The following is a 25,782-nucleotide window of genomic DNA, read 5'->3' as shown; positions in this document are numbered from 1 at the left end:
AAACAATAACCCTCATTAACAGTCTGGCCAGTCTTTTATTGTCAATATAATTACAAACAAAGGCAAATTAACACAAACAATAATCATAATAACAATAATTACCATTTTAATAATAGACAATTTCATCTGTAGTGCACTTTAAATCTCCTCATGTCTCCATGTTAAAGGCAGTCCAAAGACAAACAAACAATCTGCAGAGCTGAGGAGGCTTTTCAGAGTCAAGCGGTCACTTCATTCAGAGTTTCTTTTAAAAGCAGTTGGGTTAAAACTAAAGCTGTAGGCTACAGTTCATCGCTTTAATGCGTGTGGGCAGTTTATGATGGTTTACTGACTTGAAGATCACATTTATTGCTTTAAGTAGTATCCCATGAGAGTGTGATCATCTCATAAGGGTTTGTACATATAAAGAGAAGCCTGTTTATAGTTTAGAGAGGTATGTACTCTGCTGCCTAATCCATTAAAAGTTTGGTGCACATAAAACTGTGCTTGGGACAAACATACGAGACAAAAATTGAATTTCTGATAAATTTGATTTCTTTAGTGGATTGCACACTTCCCACAACTTTCTTTCTACCATTAACTTTTGAGTGAATTTTAGATGTTTTTTTTCCTGTATGTCCCAGTCCAATTGGTCCTGAAGCAAAACTGAAGGGGTCACCAGATGATTTAAAGACCAACAGCTTGCTTTATTCTTCTAAAATCATTTCTGGGCCTCTAAAAATCCTTCAAATAAAACAAATTCAGAAGGAAAGATTAGTTTGGTTTAATGTGCACACTAAGAATATAAAGTGCGCTGAAGTAGACATTGCTAAATTTTAAGGGGCTACAAGCTCAACAGGTAGAATAATGGGAGTAGTATGAATATAATCTATTGTGTTGTGGACTTCTTTTTTTGGACTGACACCCTTCATACAGTCGTGCAACCCAGGTGACAGGAGCTTCATTAAAAGAAAGGGGAACATTTCCGACACACAGAAAAATCCCCAAACAGTGACATCCCAACTCGCCCCTCCAACAAAAACAGACAGGATCAGTGCAATTAACCGGACTCTCTCATATTAATCCAAAACCTACGACGTTAGAAAACAGGCAAGTGCTGATTAGGCTGGTGCAAACCATTTGTGCATGGCTGCAAGTACAGCAGGTAGACACGTGTGCACATACAAGCACTCTTATTCACACAGCTCTTTCTAGTAATCAAACACAAACACACACACACACATACACACACATACATACATAAAGCAGCACAAAAATGGAGCATTTGCAGTCTCATTTAAAATATTTGCAACACTGACTCTGTAACATCTTTCAGAAGTCCAGCCCGTCTCTTAATTCAACTTGCCAATGTAACTCCACTAGCTCTGCCAGTCCAAGTTCATTGGTCCCAGAGGCACATTAGCGTGGCTAAAATAGCTTAAAACAGAGCAGTATGGAGTGGGGATAAGAAAGGATAAGTTAAATATCTTCATGATTTCAATTTAAAACAAAAAACCTCAACATAAAGGGCAGGATCGCTCAAATACAGAATCTGCACCGAAAATCAGTCAAACCATAAAAGAGGTTGAAACTTTGACTTCATATTTGATTTTTTTTTTTTTTTAAAACATATCCTGCCTTTTTAAGTCACAAAAACAAACTTCAGCTAAGCAAGTAGCTAGTAAAATCACCAGAGGTGAAGCGGTTTCCAGAAGCTGCAATTGTAGGAAGGAGAAATATCAAACCTGGGTACAATAATCTGGGGGAAAAATACTGTTGTCACATGGGTTAGTTTTACCACAGAGGACGATATACAAAGTGCTGAGAAATTTATACAATCTTTGGCCCTTTCCACACATGGAACTGCAACACGGCGAATATCCCCGTAAGACAACGGGTTTCATCATTCACTTCACAGGATTGAAGCCACACGGCGGCAACAGTGTTGAATATTTGACTTAATATTTGAGTTCTTAAGTTTTTTTCCAAAGTGAAAATTTTTCATCATATAGGGGCTTTAATGATCATGTTTTATGTAGAAGGATTACGTGTGAAAATATTTTTAAAGCTACATTTCTTTGAGGAAAAACTAATTTAAAAATCTTCACGCCATGGGAAGCTTGAGTTCTTTGGACCAAAATAAGTCACTCAATCTTTACGGAAACAGGAGTCAGCCTTCTCGTTACACCTGACACATTCCCACAATAAAGTGCATGTGTGAAAGGGGCTTACAGAAAATACATCAGAAAAATCAATAGCTGTCATGTTCCTGAATGACTAACACAACTGCCCTGATGTAGTAAAACCAGCACATCTGACAATAAGTAGTAAAATCAAAACAGCTGTCTGCACTGAGTACTGTCAACCGGGTGTGGGAGGACTAGAACGGAGCAGGAGATGTGGTCAGTCACTACAATCATGGTCGCGTTTGTGCTCTTCTTTTTTTTTTTCTCTGAGTTTGCTCTTTTCTCAGCACTAGGTCCCACCTCCCTCGTCCTCTTGTTCCTCCATGTTTTTGCGCGCCATCCTCTCTCTCCGCTCTGCCAGCCGCTGACATCGAGGACAGCTCTTACCTGCCCGGAAGCAGCTGCGATGGTAACATGCGTGGCACTCTAAAGAGGGAGAAACATCAGGAAAAACAAGCGTCAGTGGTGTCAAAAATAAAACAGTTTAAAGCATTCGCTGCAAAAAAAAAAGTCTCATGTTAACAGGCGGAAGATAACAGAAGCTTCCTTTTCACAAAGAGCAGTCCCCATCTGCTCAACCAAACACTGTTCACAAACCGGTTCAACCGGTTTACCGACAATGAGAAGTGATGCCCCGGCAGAGCAGCCAATCACAATCAGACCTGAAGGAGGAAGCACGAGCAGGGAGGGTATAAAAAGCGCAGAAGTTAAAGGCACCGAGACAGAAGGTAGGAGGAGGCAGGTATGTGAGAAAGCTGAGATCCGTGGATACACACACCACACCCTAAACCACACAATCCTCTTCCAAAAGAGGCCATCAGACGACTAAAAAAACCTTGTAACGCCTCAACTAATCAGCTTCAACAGATACGTATGACTGAGATCCCTGCCTACAGTTATTTTGTTTCTACATTCAAAATCAAAAAGGTAATGAAGGATTGAGGAAATGACAGGCAACTCAAATTCAAAAACAGTGTTTATTTCACATTTTCATGAAGCTTAAATAATAGCAGGCAGATGTAAAAGAAACTAAAAAAAAAGCATAAATTACACATTCATTCTGACACAGTAAATCACATCCGCACAATAAAACATTCTTCCTTCAACAAAAGTCAAACAAAAACACAAAAATGGCTTAAAAACAACTATAGATGAGGCAGCGCAACATCTGGCAATGTTCCCACTGAGCTTGTGCAAGAGTCTGCAGGTCTGCATTAATGTGATACACTACATCTGTTGGGATGAATTATAATAAATGAAATCAACTCGAGTAGTGTTTGGTTAAAATGAAAAGCGTCTCCTCCGCTGGCTCATAGGGAACACGTGTAACAGACGAATCTGACAAATGCTCATTGAAATTCATGACCAGAGAAAACTTAACTGTAAACATTAAAAAAAAACTGTTGCCATCCCTAACAAAAGAAATAATCTTAAAACAGTAATCCATCTCTTGGTAACAGGGTGTGACCAAGACAAGCTCAGAGCCAAAGGCAGGAAACTGCAGCCTTGATGCCAGTTTCAGTTGTCAGTCATCAAGCTTCACACATCAGCACCTCTAGTATCTACGCCAAAAAGGCATCCACCACCAAATAGCTGCCAAAATATGTATCCTCCACCAGTTATGCAACTTTGCAGAACCACAACAAAGAAATACCAAAACCACCAAAGTGCCAGGAATTCAGCAGCAAACGGGAACAGCAGTAGAAGAAGTGTGAAAAATGTCTCAAATCACCAGACAGATGAAAGATTGTGAAGAAAGAGGAAGAAATATAGAAGCAGCACCACAAAATTCAACTTATTACAAGATGACTCTATCAGAGTTTAGTTTAATATTCTTGCAACAGTAAACTAAGGCTGCTAATGATTATTATTATCATTCATCCTTTGGTCTATAAAATTAAAATTTTGTTTTATCCAGCAGATCCATCAAGTATTTTAGTATTTGACGTACTATAACTTCTACCTTCATTCTTTGCAATCCTAGAGACAGCTATGAAATATCGTATCTTAGCCCTTTATTGCTTTTACTCTTGTCCTCCATCTCCCCCAGCACTATCAATGATGTCATCTTTCTCTCCTCCCTCTGTCTTGCTCTCTTTTTCTGCCCCTTCCCTCGTCTTCCTGCCTCTGGTTACTCTCCTGGCTTTGCGAGTTTTGCGAGTTCTCCAGTTAGCCCGGGTTTTATCAACTGGCTCTTGTTTGCCTTGCTCCTCAGTATCCAGCTTTCTTTTTCCATCACTCTCCTGACTCCTGTCCTCCTCTCCCCTGCTTCTCTCTCTGGGAAAAATAGCTGACAGCTGATGAGTTTTCAGCTGTTTCATAAATGTTAATCTCTCCACTTTTTCTGCACCAGATTTGGTTTCCTTCTTGCCTTTGTCTGGCATTTTGTGATCTTCCTCTGTCTCCTCAGTTCCCCCTCCTTTGTCTAATAATCTTTTTTCAGACTCTTCATTTCTTTCTTCCACTTTCACTTCTGTTTTCCTCTCATCCTCTATCTCTCTTTTTGAGAAACCCTTGGTTAGACTCACTAACCCTGACATCTTCCATCGTCCTTTCCTCTCTTGCCCTATTCCTGCTTCGTCTAAACTTTCCATGCTGCTGCACGTTTCACTGTCACTGTCCCTTCCATCTCTTTTTGAGATGCTCTTCTTCAGTCGGTCTATGTGAAGAACTTTAAGTAAATTGACTTTTTCCCTTCTTGTATGCTCATCTCCCCTTTCCTTACTCTTTGCCCTCTCTTTGCTATAAACCTCCTCACATTCGTCCTTTCCTCTCTCCTCTCCTCCTTTATCAGATTCTTTCTCTTCTTCCTTCTCTGATTCCGTCTCTCCTGTCATCTCCTGCTCTTCCTCATTGCCTTTACTCCTGGATAAAGCTTTAAACAGTTTTCCAGGAGTCAAAGTTTGAAATATTCCTCCTTTTTCCGATCTTGCTTCTGCTTTGTCCCTTGGCTCCCCTTGTTCTCCACTGTTCACCCCCTGATCCACTCCTAACTCTAAATCTTCCTCCCCTCCTTCCCCCTCCCTCCTGCCTTGGATGAGGGCCCTTGTCAGCCTACGAGGTTTGGGGATCTTCCAGTCTTTCCAGGTAAGTGGAACGGAGAGGCGGGGAGAGGGGGCTCTTGAGCCACCCAGGCCTGCCGCCAGCAGAGAGGGCTCACCTTCGCAGCGCTGGCACTTGCTCAGATGAAAGGGGAAGATGATGTCTTTGTCGTTGCCGCAGAACTCGCACACAAAGCCCTTCGCCTGGCACAGCTGGAGAAGATCAGTGAAAAGGTGACAGAAAAAGCAACTGTCAGCTGGGATTAAGCCCACTTCATACTTAACTTGTGTTTTTTTAAATCACTACAGTAAATTAACTTGACAAACTCTCCTGATTTAAATATATTTATCTTACCACACAGCCAGCTACGTGCATGGTACCAAGTTTAAGCAGCTCCTTCAGTCGGGGAGCCAGGTCCCCGCTGCGCACGGCAGTGAGGTCATTGAGGGAGAACAGGTGAAGGTCCTCAGTCAGGTGACCTGGTAGGCTGTCAAACTGGTCCAGAACCCTGAAGGACACAAGCACACACACACAAAATCACAGTTACCATGCCTTGAAGGGAACATGATTTGGTGCACATACGCTCAAAGGATCTGAAAGTATTGTGAAACTCAGAAACATGCACAAACTTACTCTTTAGCAAAGCGACAGGTCTTAAAGAGATTTTTCATATGAAACAGCTGCATCCTCAAAACCTGAAAAAAAAGGAAAACAAAGGCTAAGTTCAGTTCTCAATTACAAAATCTGTGCTCTGAAAGTGTTAAATAGTCACCCGCTGTGCCAGCGGACTGAGACTTCTGACTGAGGTGAGATAAGAGTCATTTCTCCCGTTTCCATTTGTCAGCGGGTACAATCTTCCTAGACACCATTAAAAACACTTTTGTGCTAAGTAATTTATCCACGGAAGGTCTTTAATGTGTATTCACGCTCTTTTAGCACAGTTCTGCTTCATAATCACACAGTTTAGGACTTTAAATACATGATCTGAGTTAAATTGAGATCAACTCCTTTAGAACAAAGTGCCCTTTTCAGCATCACCTTAATATTTGTTGTTGAGGGCATGAATGGCTTTATTCATTCTGGTTTCCTACCTAGAGAGTCTGGGGATTTAAAGCAGCAACTTCGGTCACAAGTTTGCCATTTAACAATTAGGACACTTCATGCTCAACGCACAACAGAAACATTATGGTCCACAGTGTCTGTTTATCCTCAAATTCCATCGTGTTATTGGCTACTGGTAATTAGGGTGGGATTCCCACTATAGTTACCAGTACACAAACTTTACAAACATTTTGCAAATGTTTAGCTGGTGTCTTATTTTCTACCCTGTCTCCTCACCCTGACAGCCTCCAGAGGTTTGGTCTTCTTGTACAGGCCGCTGTTGATGTCACTAGGGTTGAACAGCGGGTCTCCAGCAATCTTACTCAGCAGGTCCCGGGCAAAGTTGCTGACGTAGTACTTGCTGAAATCCCACTTCATCAGCACTCGGCCGGGAACCACCGCCTGGGCGTTCTCATGACAGCACTGGCAGAAGTAACGGCCGAGGTATTCACAGTAACGCAGTCGCTTAATATAATCTGTGACGGGGACAGATAGCAGAAACACACGATGGGGGGGATTCAGGAAAGGAAAGTACCAAATTTTAGGCCAGCTGATCAACTCTTATACTTTCACTTTTTGATTGTGAAATTAAATTAAAAACAAGAACTGAAACTGCATGTAGACAATCAATGTTTTGATACTGTTATTAATAGAAAAAATTTTTATTGTATGTTAAAAACTTAAAGGCTTTTTCATATAAAAGTATTTCTGGGTTTTTTGGTTGTACCTGGGTCGATCCGGGTGCCACAGCCCGCGCAGCGGTAGTTCTGTTTCGCCACAACTATCTTCCTCCTGACAGAGAAAGAAAATGTTTAAGTAAAATAAATTTTGCAGGACACAGGGTCATTACAAAGGGATATTATCCGAGCCTTAAATTTATGGTCTAATTTTGTGCACTTAAGAGAAGCATCAGTAAATACTGCAAGCGAGGAGCTTCAAACTGTCCTTATATTGTTTCTCTCTGTGCCTCTTGGTAAGCTCTTTTATCTTAGCTGTAGTTAGTAGGAATGGCAAATTTAAAAAAACATAGATGAAAGACTAAAATTTTGTTTTAGAGCTTCATTTTGTGTCTGAAAAATACCCCCTTAACAGTTTAAAATCCTGTCGGCTCACACAGGCGATGCAACTGTCTTTTATGGTTTATTAACAAATAGTTAAATTAAGCAGCATCACGACAAAGAAAAGATATAAAAAAGAGCAGCAAAAAGAAAGAAAACGTGAAGGCAGAGGGCAGGACAAAACCTGATGTGGACTCACTTGTGGGGAGGCTGAATGTTGAAGATGATCTGCGGTCGGGGTGGCGCCCACTCGAGGTTGCCTCGGACCCGAATCCTCAGCTTGTAAATGTCGGCGTGTTCACCATCATCAGGTGAGATCGGCAGAGAGTCAGGAATGGGCAGCAACTGAGAAACAGCAAAGGAAGAGTAGAGTGAGTTCAGAGTTTTGTTGTCTTGCTGTTTGTGTGAAGGCGCCACATATGTGTGTCTAGTTTGTTTAATTATATTCAGTGTCATGTATTATTTCATCTTTGCTGCCATGTGTAGAGAACTGAATTGTGCTGAGATGTACCTTCTGCGGAGCATCATGTTCTGGGACCAGCCAGTCAAGCTCTGAGGCGGCAGGTAGCTGCATGCCCTCGAACTGCCTGAGCAAACCCATGGCTACAGACTCAGCTGAGTTAGACTGGAGGAAGGAAGGAGAGCTGAAAACACACAAAGAGGGAGAGAAAAGTGTTTAAAACACCTGATAACAGTTTAATGCATGTTTTACCCACAGAGTTGACATAAAATCCCCTATGTGGTTTATCTTATTGATATTATAGGAAATCTGGTTATTCTTATTAAATATCATTTGTCTTGATAGATGAAAGTCTCCTTGGGTTTTCTACTATTTCTTCTATTTTTTCTGTCAGAAATTAAACCTAACACAGCAACTGCATACTTTGGGCTAGATTTACTAAGACTTTAGCTGAAGTCTGATACCTGGAAAGACGAACGCAGCAATAATTTATAAATAAGCACATATTATTTTGCACAAAACAAGCAGTCGGTCCAGGAGCTGAGTGCGTCATGAGCTGCTGCCTTAGTAAGTCAGGAGCTAAATAAACACACATCTGCAGCTCACATTTGCTCTACACTATTTTCTTAGTAAACCTGGTCCTTTGTCTCTTGCAGACTAATTAAAGATTAGATTATTAAGATTCTAAAAAAAACTACAACACAAAGAATTAAGATGAACAGGAAGAGTTTATGTTACTTACATGGACTCTGAGCTGAGAAACGACCTGCTGCTGGAACTCACACTACGCTTAATGTCTGCATCTGGAAGACACAGCAAATAACAGTAAAATAACAGAAACATGAATACCATTAAGAAACAGAGACTGGTACACAGACAGGAAAACTTTTTCATCCACCAGCCACAGAGACTAAAAGATTGTAAATACCTGTGCAATAAAATTAAAAAAATTGTTTGATTCTTTGTATGAAGAACAATCAGATTATGGATCATTCTGTCTGGTGATTGGCTGGTGGATGGTGTTAAAATTTCTACTTCAGATGAGATGGCGCTATTTGCTACAGTTAAGCAAAAAGTTAAAAGGAAAAGTGATCTGGGACCCAAAAGTCAAAGAAATCCAAAAAGGCAATCTAAACCTTTAAAAGATACCAAAGTCAAAGTTCATGAAAAACCAAAATCACAACTCTTATTAAATTCAAGCATGCTTTTGAAGTCATTTTTGCAAGTAGCATGCAGGAAAGCCAGAGAAATTATAGAGTATTTTCTCTAAGCAAAGACAATAAGCAGTGCAGGTTTGGCAGGAGACCGCCTGCGTGAATTCTTGTATGACTATTAGAGCTTCTTTCTATCAGAAGATCAACATTCTTGTTTCTTCACATAAAAAAATGGGTTGGATTCAAAGCCCTTCAGGGTACAGTCACTCAAAGCTACAGCATGTTACAAGAGCAGCAAAGAGCTGGATAAGGAAGTTAGTCAGCTGCAAGATTCAACAAATGGCCTTTGTTGTTCATGTGCAGGCATAGCTTCAACTGGAATGATTGTACAACAAAAAAAAAAATTAGTTATTGTTGCATAAACACTAAGTCAGATCGGCCTGAAGACATAATCTGTCTAATAACTCTCTGGCCTCATTTGTGCTGATGTTTTGGGGCGTTTAACTATTGCAAAGTACTACTACAGGTACAGGACAGCTATCATCAGTGGCGCAAAAAGCACATGAAGGCAGACAAGGAAAAGCAATGGATTTCTGCTAATTTTGTGTCCAGAGGAGCGAGGTGTAATTGCAGCACTGTATATGTAAGAGATTAGGAGTAATATATAATAATCACTGGAATTAGGTAAGTTCAATTAACTATTTTCTTTTCATTCCTTCCTATAAGCAGCTCACTCTAAAACAAAATCACCATGAGCAATTAGACACGATGACATCTGGTCCTTGATTACTGACATACACCCTACTATGCCTGAGGAAGACTGACTAAACCAAATATGAAAATTGTTTTGACCAAATATCTTGAAAACAATCATTAATAATGTGAGTATGATAAACAAACAGGTAAAACATGTGGTTTTCTGTAAACACTTTTGCACGAAATGTAATAAAAGTCTATTGGATGTTTGAGTGCTATTCATTTGTATTTCCATCAGATCAGTGCTTAAATGCCATCACGCCTATTAATTCAGTTGTTCATTTGAGTTAAGATTAGGTTAAATGATTGGTTGGATTGGTTCAGTTTACGGGAAATTATTTTGACATTTTGACAAATTAGTATGAATTATTTGGAAATGTCAGGCAAGATAGAAGCATTCACAACTCATATAGGAAAATATTTAAATGGTATCATAATATTATGAACCAAGTCCTGAGCAATATGTGATATATTTACATCTCTATAGATGCAATCATGTTCATGATGGGTCTCTGAAATCTCAAACAGGTACAGATAAACCAGCTTGTGAACGCTTGATGAAAACATCACTTTGCCGGTGCTGCTGTCTGCCATTAACCATCACAACATTAAGACCACGATTTTTCTAAGAAAAAGCAGCTAATATCGAATATCTTAAAACGAACAACAAGGTAGATGGATGGCGCATTGGAAAAAGAGAATAATGGGATGGACGTATGGATGGAAGGAAGGAAGGATGGATGGGTGGGTGGATAACTTTTATAGTTTGTAGTCAGTTGCCACAGAATGACAGCTACCAACTCCTCTCCTCCCATGAGCCTTCCTAAACTCTAACAGGTACAGGCACATTTATCCTCCCGCACCTCCAAAACCCTGGAGCGCTGAGCAACAAGCACCAACACAAACAGCCAAGCACACATTTCAGCTGAGGGGAGGAGGCAGCTGGCTCCACTCCAAACTGAAAACTTTAAAAAAAGTCCCTGCCCTGCTCCGCATGAATTTTTGTGGACCAAAGCAAAACTTGAGAGTCATATGGGGAAAGTAACATTTGAATCTGAATAACACCGCAACCAAAACTCAATAGGGACTTTGGCTCTGATTACTTGCCAAACAGGCAGATTCAGCATGGGATAGTTGCAGAAATATGATAATCTGAAGAACACAAGAACTGAACACTGCAACTAATGTTCATTAAACTCATCTAGTGAAGTATTCTGATGTTTGGGCAAAGAAATATTCTAGTGTTGGGAGAGCAGCTCAATTTATAGCTTAAGCATCCGCCTGGATCCTACTGTTCACTTCTTTTTTTCATCATACTGATTATTTCTGTCCAAAATTGTGTATTTTTTTAATGAATTAGTCATTTGACTAATTCATTAAAATGATAAGACTAACACAGTCTTATCAGCTCACAGGCATTTAAAATAAATGTAGTAAATCAAACTCAAATTAAATGTTAATAAAAGGATGTACTCCTGTTTTTAAAAGTTCTTTAGTCAGGCCTTTCACATAAAGCTTTCACAGTACTTTGGCTATTGTTTAAGTACTTCTGTATTTCATTTCTGCAGGCTGGTAAAGCACGACCTCCTGTGCAAGTATATAAAGTAGCATAAAATCAATCGATATTCGATCAATCAATAAATATACATATACACAGCACTTTACAAGGTCTTTTGGATAATTTGGAGTTGACTTTTGTAGTGTCTGTAACTGTACTGAGAGTTGTTTTTATTGTTAGATTTGGACAGAATCAACCAGTGCAATTTAACAAAGACAAGAAAATAAGCTATAAACTGAATGGCTATAGTTATGCTCTAAGTGCTACCCAGTTTCAGAGGAAGGATTAAAAGTAGAAATTCTCAGTTTGGAGTGAAGCCATCAGCTTCCTCTCAAGAGAAGCGCTGCCCTAGTAAAAAAAATCTGTATGTAGCTGTGGAGCCTCGCCCGTCCGTCCAGCCTGCAGATACCTGAGAAGAGGGAGGCGAGTGACAGCGAGAGGCCGTTCTGTGACACCGCCAGCAGGGACTGACCCTCGCAGCCATCTGAGAGACAGAAACTAACACTCAGCACAACCAACACCACAAGCATGAACATTTCAAACGCAAACAGTCCACAGAGCTGTGTGTCAGTGTCACAGGCAAACATACAGCATACTGCATTGATACAGTACATGTGTACATGTACATGTGGAAGTCATGCAGTAATATTAGCCCCAAAATACCACACATTTTGTATGCACATACAAAATGTGCACACACACACACACACATACATACATACATACAACCAACACACAAGTACATGCACACATTCAATCCAGGTTAATATTTACAAAGCAAAACATGCTCTGATATATCTACAGGTTAGAGATTAGTCACTTTCAGTTACAAGTCGACACACAACAAAACAGCAGATGGCATATCTTTGCCTAATTCAGAGGAAAACTATTTTAAAAATGACTTGATAAATACTGGTTGGAATATGCCACAAAAATTTCCCTAGACTGAACACACACTATCTAATTACTGTGACCATGTAAATCCAAGATATGCCGACTCACATGACTGCAACATCTACACTAATAAAAAAAAAACACTATAGATACCATTCTGTGACCTTTCTACTCAGACTTCAGAGTTTATGGTCCGTGGTAAAAACGTGACATGCTTGGTGAGTGATATGAAGCCAGTGTGGTGATGATGTTATGAATTAGGAGTGGAACAGATAAAAATCTTCACACAGACACATGATGAACTACTCAGAGGCTTTCTACACGTTTCTAGTTAGTTTTTTTAGTAGTGAAATGATGCGAGCTGATATCTATGCTAATTGTGACGCTCAAAAACATTTCATTTTTGTATGTTTCTCTCCCTGTGTTAGTCTTTGCTAGAGTTCCCTCATTCCCTCTCTCTACCTCGTAGTTCGCACTCCTCCACCTCCTCGGCTGAGCCGGAGTCAGACAGGCCCTGGTAGGAGTCTTGGGAGCTCCTCCTGGAGCCTCCGCTATCAGTGGAATGGAAAACTGGAACAAATGGAAGGAAGCGGGAGACAGAAACAGAATGAAACAGAAATTAATGACAGAAATCAACAGTAGCAAACAGCAGCATATGGCTGCAAAGGTAATAAAAGACCAAAGGATTGTCTTATCATTTTAATGTGCAGAGATATGTAAGGATGATCATTACTTTTCTCCTTTGCTAATGTGTGCATGTTCCTGAGTGAAGGAATGTGCTTTAGGAGGCCCACTCCTCTCTTTCCATCCTGGCTTAGGCCCAAACAAGGTACAATTCTTTGTCTTGGAGAAAACAAAACATGTTGAGGGGTCGAAGGCCACATATGGCTTGAGGCTCTTCTTTGATTTGTGTCTTTAGATGATGTGGCTCTTAGTTAACATACATGTGCATGTAATGTATCTCGTGGCTGTTTGCGATTGGCTGTGATCCATAAGTTTGTATGATTTGACCAATCATTTCTTTGTCTCTAAAGACTATGAAAAAGGTCAGTTTGGCTTTGTATAGCAAGACAGAGGAATGATTCGCTTTGTGTGAGTTCTGTCTCTTTATTGATCAATAATAATTTCATTGATCTTCAGATCAACCAGTGTCTGTGCTTTTATTTCTGTGTTCGTGTCCAGTGTTTTAGCAGCAATTCCACGACATGGCCATGAGGCTAATTTCCTGAGCCTGGAGGAAAGACTTCAGATATTAAACTGGTTAAATACATGCCAAAGAGATGAGTGGGGGTCCCTAAATTAATGAAAGCAATAGCTATGAAGTTGTTTGCTGTTATATTGCAAGAATATTAAGAATGTTCCAGATGGTGTTAAAAAAAGATTAAAGCTATTAATGCAACACAAAATTTTTAAATCACATGTAATAACTAAAAGTATAAAACTATAAAATAGGAACTAATCAACATAAAATGTCTTAGTTGACCATGAATCATATAAAGGAATCATCATGCACACGTACAGGCTCTTCATTTAACATTTCCTCTCTACTAATGGTGGCTTACTGTGCTGGGAGGTTGTGCAGGGCGGCAGCCGGTTGCGGCGGATCTGCTGCCTCCGCAGGCGTATCTTCTGCTTGAGCTGTTGAATCTCACAGTCGCTGTCTCCCTCCTCCTCGCCCTCCTCCTCCTGACGCCGCAGGTTGTACTTCATCAGCTCGATGGCTGCGATGAGGGACTCTGAAATGCTGAAATGAGCGTTCTCCTACAGAAGTAAGGAGGAAATAAGAAATCAGTCAAGGGAGGAGACTGCTTCATTTCAGCCATCTTGCATTCTGTCAACTTTAACATAGTACTTTTAAACCTTCATCTATCACAGAATTTGCTCAATTTTAGCGATGAGATCTTTTTTTTTTTTAATCAAATATGCCTTTTTGAAGCACTTTGAACTGCACCAACTTGCATGAAGGGTGTACATAAAAAGAGTTTAACTTTGACTTTATTCATTTATTAGTGCCAATATCAATCATTATAAATCATGTATCACACTGGACCAATCACTGACCTTTTCTAGGTCAGCACAGCTGCCAAAGTCCTGCTCTGACAGGTAGCTGATGAGGCTCTGGCCCTCTGATGGCTTCCTGAACATCCCATCTGGAACACTGCTGTTCTGGGACCCATCTGAAGCAACCAAAACATATATACACTCAAAAACATGACGAGAAGATTAATCATATATCTGTGGTGGTTTAGAGTTTTGTTGTTGGGATTTTAATGTAATCAGTTGTATCTTTCAAAATAAATATATGGCTTTTAAAATGTCTCAAAAACTGAAACAAAATAAAATGCTCTATATCAACCAACTGCATACATGAGAAGCTCTTATCTGAATCATGCACTCCCAGACGTGTTGTGTCAGGTAAGCTAAACTTCACACAAACAAACAAACAAACACTGTGGCTGACCTTTCCATGAACGTCCAGTTCAAGTCCAGAGTGTCATGTTTATAGACCAGCTGATTCACTTGCTACACTCACAGGAATGTAGCAAATGAATCAGCTGGTTTTCAGGAACTGAAAAATAATTTAATTCCACATACATTTCCTATCTGCTTTGCTATCCAGCTCCCTCTAATATTTAAGCCTGCTGTGGACTTTTTGGCTCACTGCATCAGAGCATAGGCTCAATGCAAAGTTTTTCTACTACTGCACTCATTTTAAGTGCAACAATGGTTATAAGAGCTTTTGTTGAGTATTAGAAACAGAATTTCAGAAAACTCACGAGACTCCATGTAGAGGGAACTGGGGGTGCTAGCATCACTGCGCTGAGGTGAGAAAGGGCTGTAGTCCTTCATACAGCAGTCATCACCGGCTGATTCTAGGAGACAAACAGTCCATGTTAAGGGCCTTTTATCACCTACATGTCACTAAAATTAACACTGAAATTGATGGGAACATGGATATTCATTCATACACAGAGATGGGAAAGCAACTGGTTAAACACTGTTTTAATTTTTCCAGCCTTCTAGTGTAAAACAATCAATAAAATCTATGGAAATGGTTCATTTTATTACATGCGGAAACAAAAATATGGCTGCTGACCTTTGTCAATATAATGACTCAAATTTAAACTGCGATGCATAAACTGGAACACAAGAGTTATTCAACTCTTTCACTGAAGGAAATATGAGTTCTTTGCTACAGTGAATTACAATATACAACTGTTTTAAGGTCTACCTGCTGTTCATGTAACAAATACAGGAAAACAACTGCTTTGCTTCATTTGTCACATTTACAGATGACCCATTACGTTTTAGTATTCACACAAATTCTTAATGGAGATGCCAATATTACTATCAGGACATCATTAGTCAAACTGTAATGAAGTATATAAATAACTTGACCATGATTCTTTCTATGAAATAGTTTGATAAATCATGAAAATGTGTGCATGAGTACAAACTAACACAACAACAGACATTGAAAGTGACCAGTAGTGACCCTTATCACATCAATTTGACCTGAATAAAAAATAAAAAACAACCAAAACACACAAAAAACATTGACAATACAAATGAAGAGCTTAGGGCAAGACTTGAAATGAGAGGGTAGGAGAGAGTTCATCCGCATGCAGAAGAAAAAGAAAAAGGGGGGTGGGAGGGTTCAAGTGATGGAGTACAGTGGAACTGCACTGCCAACCTGCTACCGGATCCTCTATTATTATGGTGATTTTCCGTTGGCCCCCTCCTTCGCACAAACGGTAGAAAAAGAGAGAAGAAAGAGATTGAGCAAGAAGAGAAACAAAGTTACCTCAAGCCAAGAAAGGAAGATGGTGTGTGCAACAAGAACAGAGATGTTAATTAGGCAAGGTTCAAAACGTTCAGAGAGGAAGTGTTGACCGTCAGAGAAAGGATGTGGTCTCACCACAACCCCCATATAAGGAAGCATTAATTTTATGCAAACTGCAGGTAGGTTTCCATTGCCTGCAAGAAGTCTCCTCTCTAAAAACATGCTACCAAAACCAGCTGATTTCTGATCAAACACAGATACTGTAGGTCTCCAACTGTAAATGAGCCATATATAGAAAAAGGAAAAAGAAAATTATTTATCAAGGGCCATCAGATCTCTGCTTCCCATAACATGGTTTAATCTGTGAACATATGGCACATTATGTTATTGCATTATGAGAGACAGAAATAAACCAACTACTAAATGTTTACACCTTAACCTCACCAAACTAAATACTATATTCACCGTCATGTTATCTGGTTCATGTATGTTGTAATTGCAAACAATGAGGTAAAACTGGACTAGATGCTTTGTCTGCTGCAGTTTGAACACAAAGAATTAGATTTTAGCTTTAATATATATATACATACATATTTTTAATATATAAAATATATCCAAGCTAAAATGTTTGCAGACTTTTAGAGACATGTGGACTCCCTGATTTAACTACATTAGAAAGCACATTCATAAGAAATACTTTGAATCTATTAAATAATAAATAAACAGTTGCTTGTAAACCACAGTTCTTTTCTGAATTTGGAATTCAATTCAACCTATCACTACTGTATATCAGTTACCTCCCAGCTTCACTTACCGTTCCTGAGTTTCAGATTGACCCCTGTGTCAGAAAACGAGCGGGTGTGTCCTCGGGACCCCCGGCCTGGCCCCCTCTGGCCCTCAGAAAAAGATGAGCATCTGGGTGGGGGCGGAGCCAGGGCACTTTGTTGCATGGACTGGTCCTGGATGTCGCCCTGCTCACTGCTGGGTGTGGAGCTTCGGGAGTCGCGTCGACTGCGTTGCCCTAAGTTACCAATAGCCAGGTACTCTGGACCATCGTCATAGTCACCATCCCCAGAGTCCCCCGTCTCAGGCTGAAGGGAGGAGGAGGGCGAAGGCGACTCTGTTAGGGAGATGCAAGGAACCGATACAGGTCCAGGAGGGGGTGTCACGCCCCGCTCACTCTCCCCCGGCCTAGACACACACACCCAGGGAGGTCCCAGGCTGGAGGAGGCAGGAGAGGTAGTTTCTGCAACAAGACAGGAAGATGATTATTAAAATAAAAAAAAAAAAAAAAAAGAAAGTCACTTCCCTTTCACTTGTTCATATTTTGATGATGTGAATGAACAGCCGTCCCCAAATCACGTTGACGAAAATACTGTCTTTAATCCAAATGAGCAACAATAACGTTAAAAACAAGTCCAAATTGATTTTATCAATTTCAGTGAGCACATCCAGTTCAGGACATTGAGTTTCGGAGGATGTATCAACACACATTCTTCAATAACCGACCTTGTCCTGCAACAATCAGGCCTCTGTGTGGGTCAGTGAATCTATTCGTATACTGTAGTGCATTCATAGTGTCATCCCCCAACCCTACCTCTCTGTATGTACTGACTACAAAATAGAGACCATTTTCTCTTCGTTAGCTTAATGTACGACCTCAAAATCCTTCACTTAAGTACTGACACACTCACGTGAAATTTTCAAGAACTCAAATCGTTGCTGAGATCTTAACTGAAAATCATTTTGCGTTATGATCTTGCTAAATTTCTGTTTGTAAAAGTGACCACAAACCAAGATGTGGCCTAATATAGTAACAAATATAAGTTACCACATATGAACTTTTCTTGATCTTAGGTGTGCACCATGTACCTCACCAATACTACTGCTTTGCCTGATGCCTTTTACATCACTTACAATAAAAAAGTCCCAAATGGTATAAAAATCCATGATACTAAAATTTATTGAATAGTCTGGACCTTTTTTCAAACTAATAAACAGACACAAATGAAGAACAAGTGACAACAAGAAAGATCCTCTACTAGCTGACTGTCTAACATTAGCCGTATCACCCTTCACCCTTTCCTCACTTGTGCTGTTGCTGTTTTGGGGTTCGACTGCTGTCGTGTTCCCGCAGTTGTGGCTGGTGGCAACTGCCTCTCGGAGGGAGCAGTTGGAGGTGGTGAGTCTGCGGTTTAGAGATTCTCCTCTGAGAGCCGTGTCAGCGTTCCTCCAGGCCCCGCCGGCCCCAGGCAGCACACACAGGCTCTGGCTCTTCAACAGGCCAAGACATGGCGGGCCCTTTAGCGGGGACAACTGGAAAATGAAAAGGAAAGAGAAAAAACGTAAGGCCTTGTCCCAGTTCTTCTCCTTAAAAATTTACCCTTGTCACCATCGGTTTTGAGCAGCCCTCTACAGATAGGGGTAAAAATAATTCATGAAAGACTGATATTGAAGGATCATAACATCATGTCATGCACCTAAAAAGTGTAATTAATGAAACAAACAAAAGATGAACAACAAAAGCATTGCATACAAGATAGCACAGACATTCTTGAAGCATAGCAGATCATTTCTCCTCTTATCCACAGTAAAAAAATCAGTCACCATCCCCACAGGACACCTTTTCAAGAATATGTTGAGGTTTTGTGATGAGTATGTGAGACGCACCCCTACAGTGTCTACTTGGGCCAGCAGTTTAGGATTATTCTGCTCCACAGCTTCCAGACACTGGAACATGGCGGTGACATGGGGCTCGCTCAGCAGAAAGGCATCATCTGAAAAGCAGAGAGAGACGGAGAGAAGCAAAGAGAAGTGAGGAGATTAAACTAGGAGATATTCAGTAAGACATAAATGGAGACACACAGAGACAGTGAAAGTCATACAGATGGACATGTGAGAACTGAGGAACAGAAAGAGTAAGATAAGCTGCTACTTACTTTATTTAATATAACACAAAAATGTATTCTATATTAAAACGAACAACTCACCATTATAGTATTTCTTTGTATGTCCCAGATGTCTGACCAGAGGTCTGAGCTGAGCCGACAGCATGTGAACCTGTAAACTGTGAAGCAGCCAGCGCTCGGCCTTGTAGCTTTCACCTGCACTCTGCATCCCGCTGCTCAGTACCGGCTCCAGATGACTGAACTAAGGACAGAGAGAGAGGGAGAAAGAGAGAAAAGTCAACCAGATATTAACAAGGGAGGGGAAAGAAACGCTTGAGAGTGCAAAAAAGCAGGCAAAGCTACAAAGAGGAAATACACAAATGCTATTAATCCGAGTCAAAAGAACACATTTTAGTTGTTAGATTTTTTCCCCCATTTATTAAAAAGCCATTACCACTAAATCTTGTTTTTGGATTTTCTGTTGTTGACATAATGTATGTGTTGTACTCCATGTTTTGTTTGCTCAGACTTGGTGGCAATCACCGCTCGTGCAAACTACCCAGATGTTGACAAACAACCTCACCTCAAGGTTTATTCTGTAACTGTTCTAGAGTTTTTGATCATATCAAATGATCTTTATCAGCTTGATGTGGGATTATTTTGTCAGAAACAGTGTCCAAGGGCAGGAATGAAGTCTGAAGCTCTACACAGATCTTTGTCTATTCATTCCAAACATACATTTCTGAAAATACATCACATCACATGTGACGGAGAATCTTTCCTTGGATTTTTAGTTTTTAAAAGACAAATGTGGTTTGAGTATCAATGCTGTCATGACGTAAAAATTTCTTTACATACAACATTGTAATGTATAAAATTGCCCTAATATCCTTACTTTTCATATGCCACACACAGAGTTACCATTAAGTAATTTATGGTTACTTTATACAAATTTGTAATAGATCCATCGCTGGTATGTTTGCGTGCAGCCATTTTCACCTAACAATGCAGTGGGAGTGGTTAAGGGACAGGCCTTACACCTGCGATGCAGGTGATATCATCGATGATTAGAAGGACAGACAAGATAAATACCAACCAACCAATTGTCACATGATGATTACATCATGGATGAGCCTGCTTTAAGCACTGCAGGCCAGTAACAGTGAGAGTAATGAAGATAATTAGATTCCGACTTCTTCAAGTCCCTTTGCTGTTGTAAAATCCTGTTAATGTGTCACAAAGAGAGGATAGGGGTTGAAGGGTGGCTGCTCTCCATGACAGCAACAGTTGCATTACATAACAACGCTTAGTTTAACACGACAAATAGTCAAGGACGTGTAGTGACTCTTTGAAAGGCTTTGGACGGTGTGAATGGAGTCGGGTTACAACTCTCAAATTCACCACGTACTTTCACTATTTTACATGCTGACTCGATGTTAAGAAAACAATTTATCAGCTAGATGAGGGTTGGTTTTTGTGTCACAGTGGCTGGTGGAGTAAACAAATGCAGCTGCCAATATATGAAATTAACCAGGATTAGGATAATACACATCGCTGACTTTGCAGCCTTGCTATTATAATTCCAACACTGTTTGCCAACTAAGCTTGAGAATATTTATATACCACTTGTATGTATGTGGCTGGCGGTGATCATACCTGTTCAACATGTGAAGCGAGGTGAGGGCTGATGTACCGAACACACCAGACAAACGGCCAGTAGTCTCTCTGCTTGTAGTACACCTGCAACCCAAAACCAGCTGTTATAGTAAAGTTGCCCTAGTTACAGAGAATAGCAACTTCAATAGAGACAATAAGCCATTATAGAGGTGGAGTACTTCCCATAGTTCAGCATTTCTCTCTGTATTCTAGAAAGTAAACTAATACCGTAATGTATCCGATAATGTAAAACGTAGGAATAATTACCTTTTAAACTGTTAAAATGTGATAAAACCCTGTTGCAACCATTCCTGACAACTTGTGAGTTTGACGCACAAGTAAACACTTAACTGTCCTAATATGCACTATCTAATGATGAGATGGTCTTGATGCCTCTTGTTCAACATTTACAGGTAGTGCACCTTGTGAGGTTTTATTTATTTATGTGTCTAGTTTGTCAGTGATATTTGTTTTGGCAACAAAATCAGTGGTCAGAGTCACCTTCAGTTCAACAAAACAATGCCCTGCACTTCACACCAAAGCTCAGTGTGATGTCAGGTTTAACACGGGTAATCAGACTGATATTTCTGTATTTCTGTCTGTATTGTGGACATCAAGGAGTAAAATTCCACAAAAATCAATAATCTCCATGTTCAAACAAAAGATGAATCAAAACAAAATTGTTTTGCACTGGCTAATCAAACAAATTCATAGGTCAAAGTTTAAAAAAAGTTTAACTTTGACTTGCAAATCTGCCAGAGCTGGCTGGAGCTCGCACTGAGATTGATCAGTAATCTTGTCTGTTAAAAGATTGAGTAAAACACAACTAAGCACAAAAAGGTAGAGTGATGTGGGTCAGATCTCCTGAGTTCTGACCTGCTCATTCTTCAATCCATGGCTGAGGATGTTGTTCATGTCCTTGTGCAGCCGCTGTAGTCCGCCGTAACGTGACCACACATTGGGGTTGTTTGTGGACAAGAGACCCTCCACCGTAGTCTTAAGGCTGGACAACAGCTTCCAGTGCTCCCGTCTGGAAGGAAAACAGGGCAGCGTGAAGAGGAGAGGCAGGGTGAGAGGAAGTTCAGGAATGAGGAAGGAGGTAAAGAAGTGCTGGTATTAGCATTGTTGTGACTTAAATCATTACTCACATGAGCAAAAATGCCTTTCCCGAAATCAGAAAATTGACATTTCGGCAGTTCAGTTATGGTAACTCTACTTAAACCTGAACTCAGTGACTAACTGGAAGTGCTGACCATCAATAAACGTTAGCAGTATCACCACAGCTTGCCCTACATAGATAGATACATAAAAAGATACTGTCCCACGGTTTACAAGGGTCCAGGTCTTAAGTGCCTGTTAACAAAACACAAGCAGAACTTTCTGACCTTTGAGTGATTTTTATGATGCATAACTGTGAATCTATATTATCTGTGCTAATTCTGCTGAAAGGAGAACACTGTGTGAGCTATAATGTGGGTGAAATCGATGCTTTACAGTTTTTATTTGTGCACGCAAGGAGCTTCCAAATGTCTTTATGTTGATATCCCATATTACAAATTACGAACTTTATCTGGACCCACTTGCTATTATTTCCCATAACTCCTAAATGGGCCTGTTTGTACACAAGATGTGTGACCTTATCTTTAGGACAAAGCAGCGGAAATCTGTTGCTCCAAAAGTGTCATATACAAAACAAAATGATATCGGGTCACATTCCCTCAGAGCCATAAAGTGCTGGCTCATATCCAGGACTTCCTATTTTTTTGCCTAAAGTCAGCAGTCTGACTGAACGCTATTGAGAACAAGTCACATAACCATGGCGACGGGACAAAAAAATTTGCTGCCAGAGGGTACAAACACCTGAGGCTGCATTCCTCGAGTATAGGATAATTTAGCTGGTCATCTGCTGCATATATCTTTATCATGTGGTGTGTGCTTAAATGCATTATAAGATATAAACAGTCAGCCCTAAAATATGTTACTAGGTTGTAAGTGGAGTGAAAGACAAAACAGTAACCCGGGGCACATAAAGGACCACAAAACATTGTTTTGTGCAAGCCTGAAATGATAAACATACAAATTGTAATTATTATGTTTCCTTTTTTCAAAAAAAAGCAACATTTATATCTCATGCAAAGAGGTTAATGGCTGGTTGAAAAGTAAGGTTATCAACCCAGGAATATCACATTTATAAGCACAACAAGGCCCTTTTTATGAAGCTGCAGTGCTGAGCAGCAGCATCACAGGATCAGCTATGGCCCAACTAATCAAATCACATCATGTAAAATGGAGAAAGGGAAACAGAGTTAGAGAAGATTCTCCACATACTATTATGGTATATGGAGAATGTTCATCATCATCCTCTATACTAGTATAGTAGTATAGAGCATGATGCTTTTAGGCAACAACAAAAATGTGTGTGTTTTGTGTGTTATTATATATTATCATGTGTGAAGCATCAAGGAGTAAAATACCACAAGGCTCAGAGAGGTTGTTGAGGTTAAGGATTAACTTCACAATTCTCTGCTTCAAGAGAGAGAGACTGTGTGTGTGTGTGGGGGGGGGGGGGGGGGGGGGGGGGGGGGCGGTATTCTACTGAAGAAAACAGATTTGATTAGATAATCTGACCTTCAAATCTTAAACAAATAAAGCTATCAAGGTATCAAGGTATCACGGTGTGCCCTGCTCACCTATCAACCAGTGTAGATAGCTGCTGATAACTTTCTCATCAGCCTTGCACAGGCTGCCCTAACAAGGCGGATATTGGTACAGTAAATGCTCACATTACTGATATGACATTAGTGAATATACTGTATGTGCATTGTATAGAAAGGTAATTTAATTAGAGTTTCACTCTGTTCAAAACTAGTGAACATGTGCAGCATTTGCTCAACACAATCAATTTCTTATAGTAATCCTGTGGTCAACAAATTATGTTTGTCTGTTGACAGTCTCGAATAAAACAAGCTCTCCAGCTTGCTAAATTGTCCAATTCATTTTAGTCTAGTAATTATTAAACCCCAATTATGTACCTTTTAATTGCATTAGTAGTGTTTCGGGATAATAATCCTGCACGACAGCCAGCGAGTCGGAATGTCAACTTGACAGTTAGCGTTAGCTGTTAGCACAACCATTGGCTACTCAATGCTCTAGAGGTTAATAATAACAATAGTACTGACTGCTTTGATGCTACTAAGCTTCTACAAAACCTGTGTTGGTCAAATACTTGGCTTTTGACCGCCTGACGCCACACAGCTAGTGTTGTTAGCTTTAAGCTGTCAAACCTTGACATGTCGGATTAGCCTAGCCTAGCTTCACAACTAGCTAGGTTAGCGTCAATACGCCACTAGCTTCCTGACATCTTTACAGTAGCTCAATTTGAGCGAGTTGCCGCTCCAGAAATCATCACTGGTCGTCCCTGATTAGCTACTGACTGATAAAGTTTCTAGTTTAGTTGTACAGCTTTACCCTTACTAGCCGGGCCGAGTAGTCATCCCACCCCAAGCTGTCACTCACCTGCGCTCCTCCGCCTCGCCCTCCGCCGTGATCTCCATGTCCTCCGGGCGGAATCGAGTGCCGTACAACGCCGCCAGCTTCACCGCTATCTCCTCCCTCCTGTATTAGATTGTAAAACGGGGTTTTGCCTCAGTAGTAGGGTTCCTCACAGGAGTCACCCGGACTTCCAGTACTCCGCCATCTCTGCCCCGGCTGTCCAAGCTGTGGATCAAAACAGTGGAGGCCGCCCCTACATGACCTGCTATCATCAGCAAGTGGGCGGAGGTGTTGAGCTCTGTTCTGCCCACCTATTGGCCATAATCACACCTTTTTACGTTAAAATAGCACTTCCCTCCGTTGTTTTGGATGTATTTAAGCAGCCCACACGTGCTTTTGCGGGCCTATTGTATGCAAATTAAACTATTAAAACCTGTGAAGTAGCTGAGAGAGATTTCTAGAGTTTTCTTTCTTCACACAGCTGCTTAATGAATTTCGCTGCCACCTGCTGTTAGAAAATGATATTGCTACTGTCCCTTATTTGAACTCATCTATCTTAGTACATACAGTATAATCTAATGATGACTCCTTGATTACATAAATTATCTACCTCCTACCTCCATATTTAACCTCTTAAACCCTGATGAACTACCTGTGGCCAGTTGTTGTGCAGCCTTGAAGGACGAGTTGAACATTGAAAAAGGTTTTTCTTGCCATAATCATTCCTCCTGTTCATACTGACCATTAGAAGATCCCTTCATAATGCACTTACAATGTAAGTGATGGGGGACAAAATCCACAGTCCTCCTTCTGTGCAGAAATTTATTTAAAAGTTTATCTGAAACTGATATAAAGCTTCAGCCATCCAAATTAGTCAAATCAAGTAGATATCTTTCAACGTTACAGTCTTTTTAGTACCACGGTCCCTCTTTTTGTTATTCTCATTCCACCGTAGCTCAAGAGGGAAACACTGTTCGAGGAAACACAAAGAGTAGAGTGGTGGAGATCCCAAATTTTCCAAAGACGTCAGGCATGTCAGGATGAAATTTGGAGAAATGTGTATAAATGATGCACACAAAAAATCCATCAATGACACAGAGTCTATACTGTATATATATGATACCAACAGAAAATATAAGGATTTTTATTCAACTTTAAAGCTACAAAAGGTGAAATAAACAGAGAAACTTTGCCCAAACTTCAAATTACCATACATAACTCAAATACATAGATTATTATGTGTGAGCATAACCTGTGATATAAAACATTAAACAGTCTTTTCCACCAAAACAGTCCACAAAGGATGAGGACCTTTGCTGTGCTAGTGTTTAATGTTTATATAGACTGTTCCTATGGTAGACACATGGCTTGTCATGACATGTGAAGCACTGGTGTAACATTAATTATAGCTCTGTTACATGTAGGTGTCAGTACTGGAACATCTAAATGTAATCCCCTCTTCTGTCAAAATAATGAGGCTAATCGCTTCTTATAATTTGTTAATTTCTTATGAATTTAAAATTTTAGCTGTAATGTATATAAATTGGGGACACCATGAAGAATCCTTGACTGTCCTCTGCACTTTAGGAGGCACTTTCATATCATACCCACATGATGGCACCACAGCCTTGATCCAGTGTTCAAAAACTCATGTGAATCCATTTTGTCACTGGATGGCAGTGGTGAGTCTCGAGAGAGAGAGAGAGGACCTCATCCACCGTCATTGTTAGGCGTGGCGGCGGATGACTGAATGGTGAGTAACTGTCCTTTCATA

The 25,782-nt window shown here is 40.3% G+C and overlaps 1 protein-coding gene across 3 annotated transcripts; it reads right to left on the bottom strand.

Moving 5' to 3' along the window:
* Positions 1-15: 15 nt before the first annotated feature.
* rubcn (rubicon autophagy regulator) lies at positions 16-24,471 on the bottom strand. 3 transcript variants are annotated; one of them, XM_042416649.1, is made up of 22 exons: positions 23,549-24,013; positions 23,207-23,264; positions 21,393-21,546; positions 20,517-20,600; positions 18,963-19,122; positions 18,643-18,749; positions 18,063-18,288; positions 16,787-17,218; positions 14,966-15,061; positions 14,250-14,365; positions 13,751-13,949; positions 12,651-12,758; positions 11,704-11,778; positions 8,569-8,629; positions 7,878-8,010; positions 7,566-7,711; positions 7,036-7,100; positions 6,546-6,784; positions 5,841-5,902; positions 5,562-5,715; positions 5,326-5,419; positions 16-2,591 (listed from the first exon to the last, which is right to left on the bottom strand). In XM_042416649.1, exons 3-22 carry the CDS (start codon positions 21,429-21,431, stop codon positions 2,455-2,457), a joined length of 2,733 nt encoding a protein of 910 aa, XP_042272583.1. In that variant the 5' UTR covers positions 21,432-21,546; positions 23,207-23,264; positions 23,549-24,013; the 3' UTR covers positions 16-2,454. The 3 variants fall into 3 exon arrangements, with proteins under 3 accessions (XP_042272583.1, XP_042272581.1, XP_042272582.1); XM_042416647.1 differs by lacking the exons at positions 23,207-23,264; positions 23,549-24,013 and adding an exon at positions 24,033-24,471; XM_042416648.1 differs by lacking the exons at positions 11,704-11,778; positions 23,207-23,264; positions 23,549-24,013 and adding an exon at positions 24,033-24,471.
* Between the last annotated feature and the right edge of the window lie 1,311 nt (positions 24,472-25,782).

The sequence above is a fragment of the Thunnus maccoyii genome, chromosome 7 (genome assembly GCF_910596095.1).
Source record: "Thunnus maccoyii chromosome 7, fThuMac1.1, whole genome shotgun sequence".
Lineage (NCBI taxonomy): Eukaryota > Metazoa > Chordata > Actinopteri > Scombriformes > Scombridae > Thunnus > Thunnus maccoyii.
The sequence above is the reverse complement of the archived record's forward strand: the minus strand, read 5'-3'. Positions and strand labels throughout refer to the sequence as shown.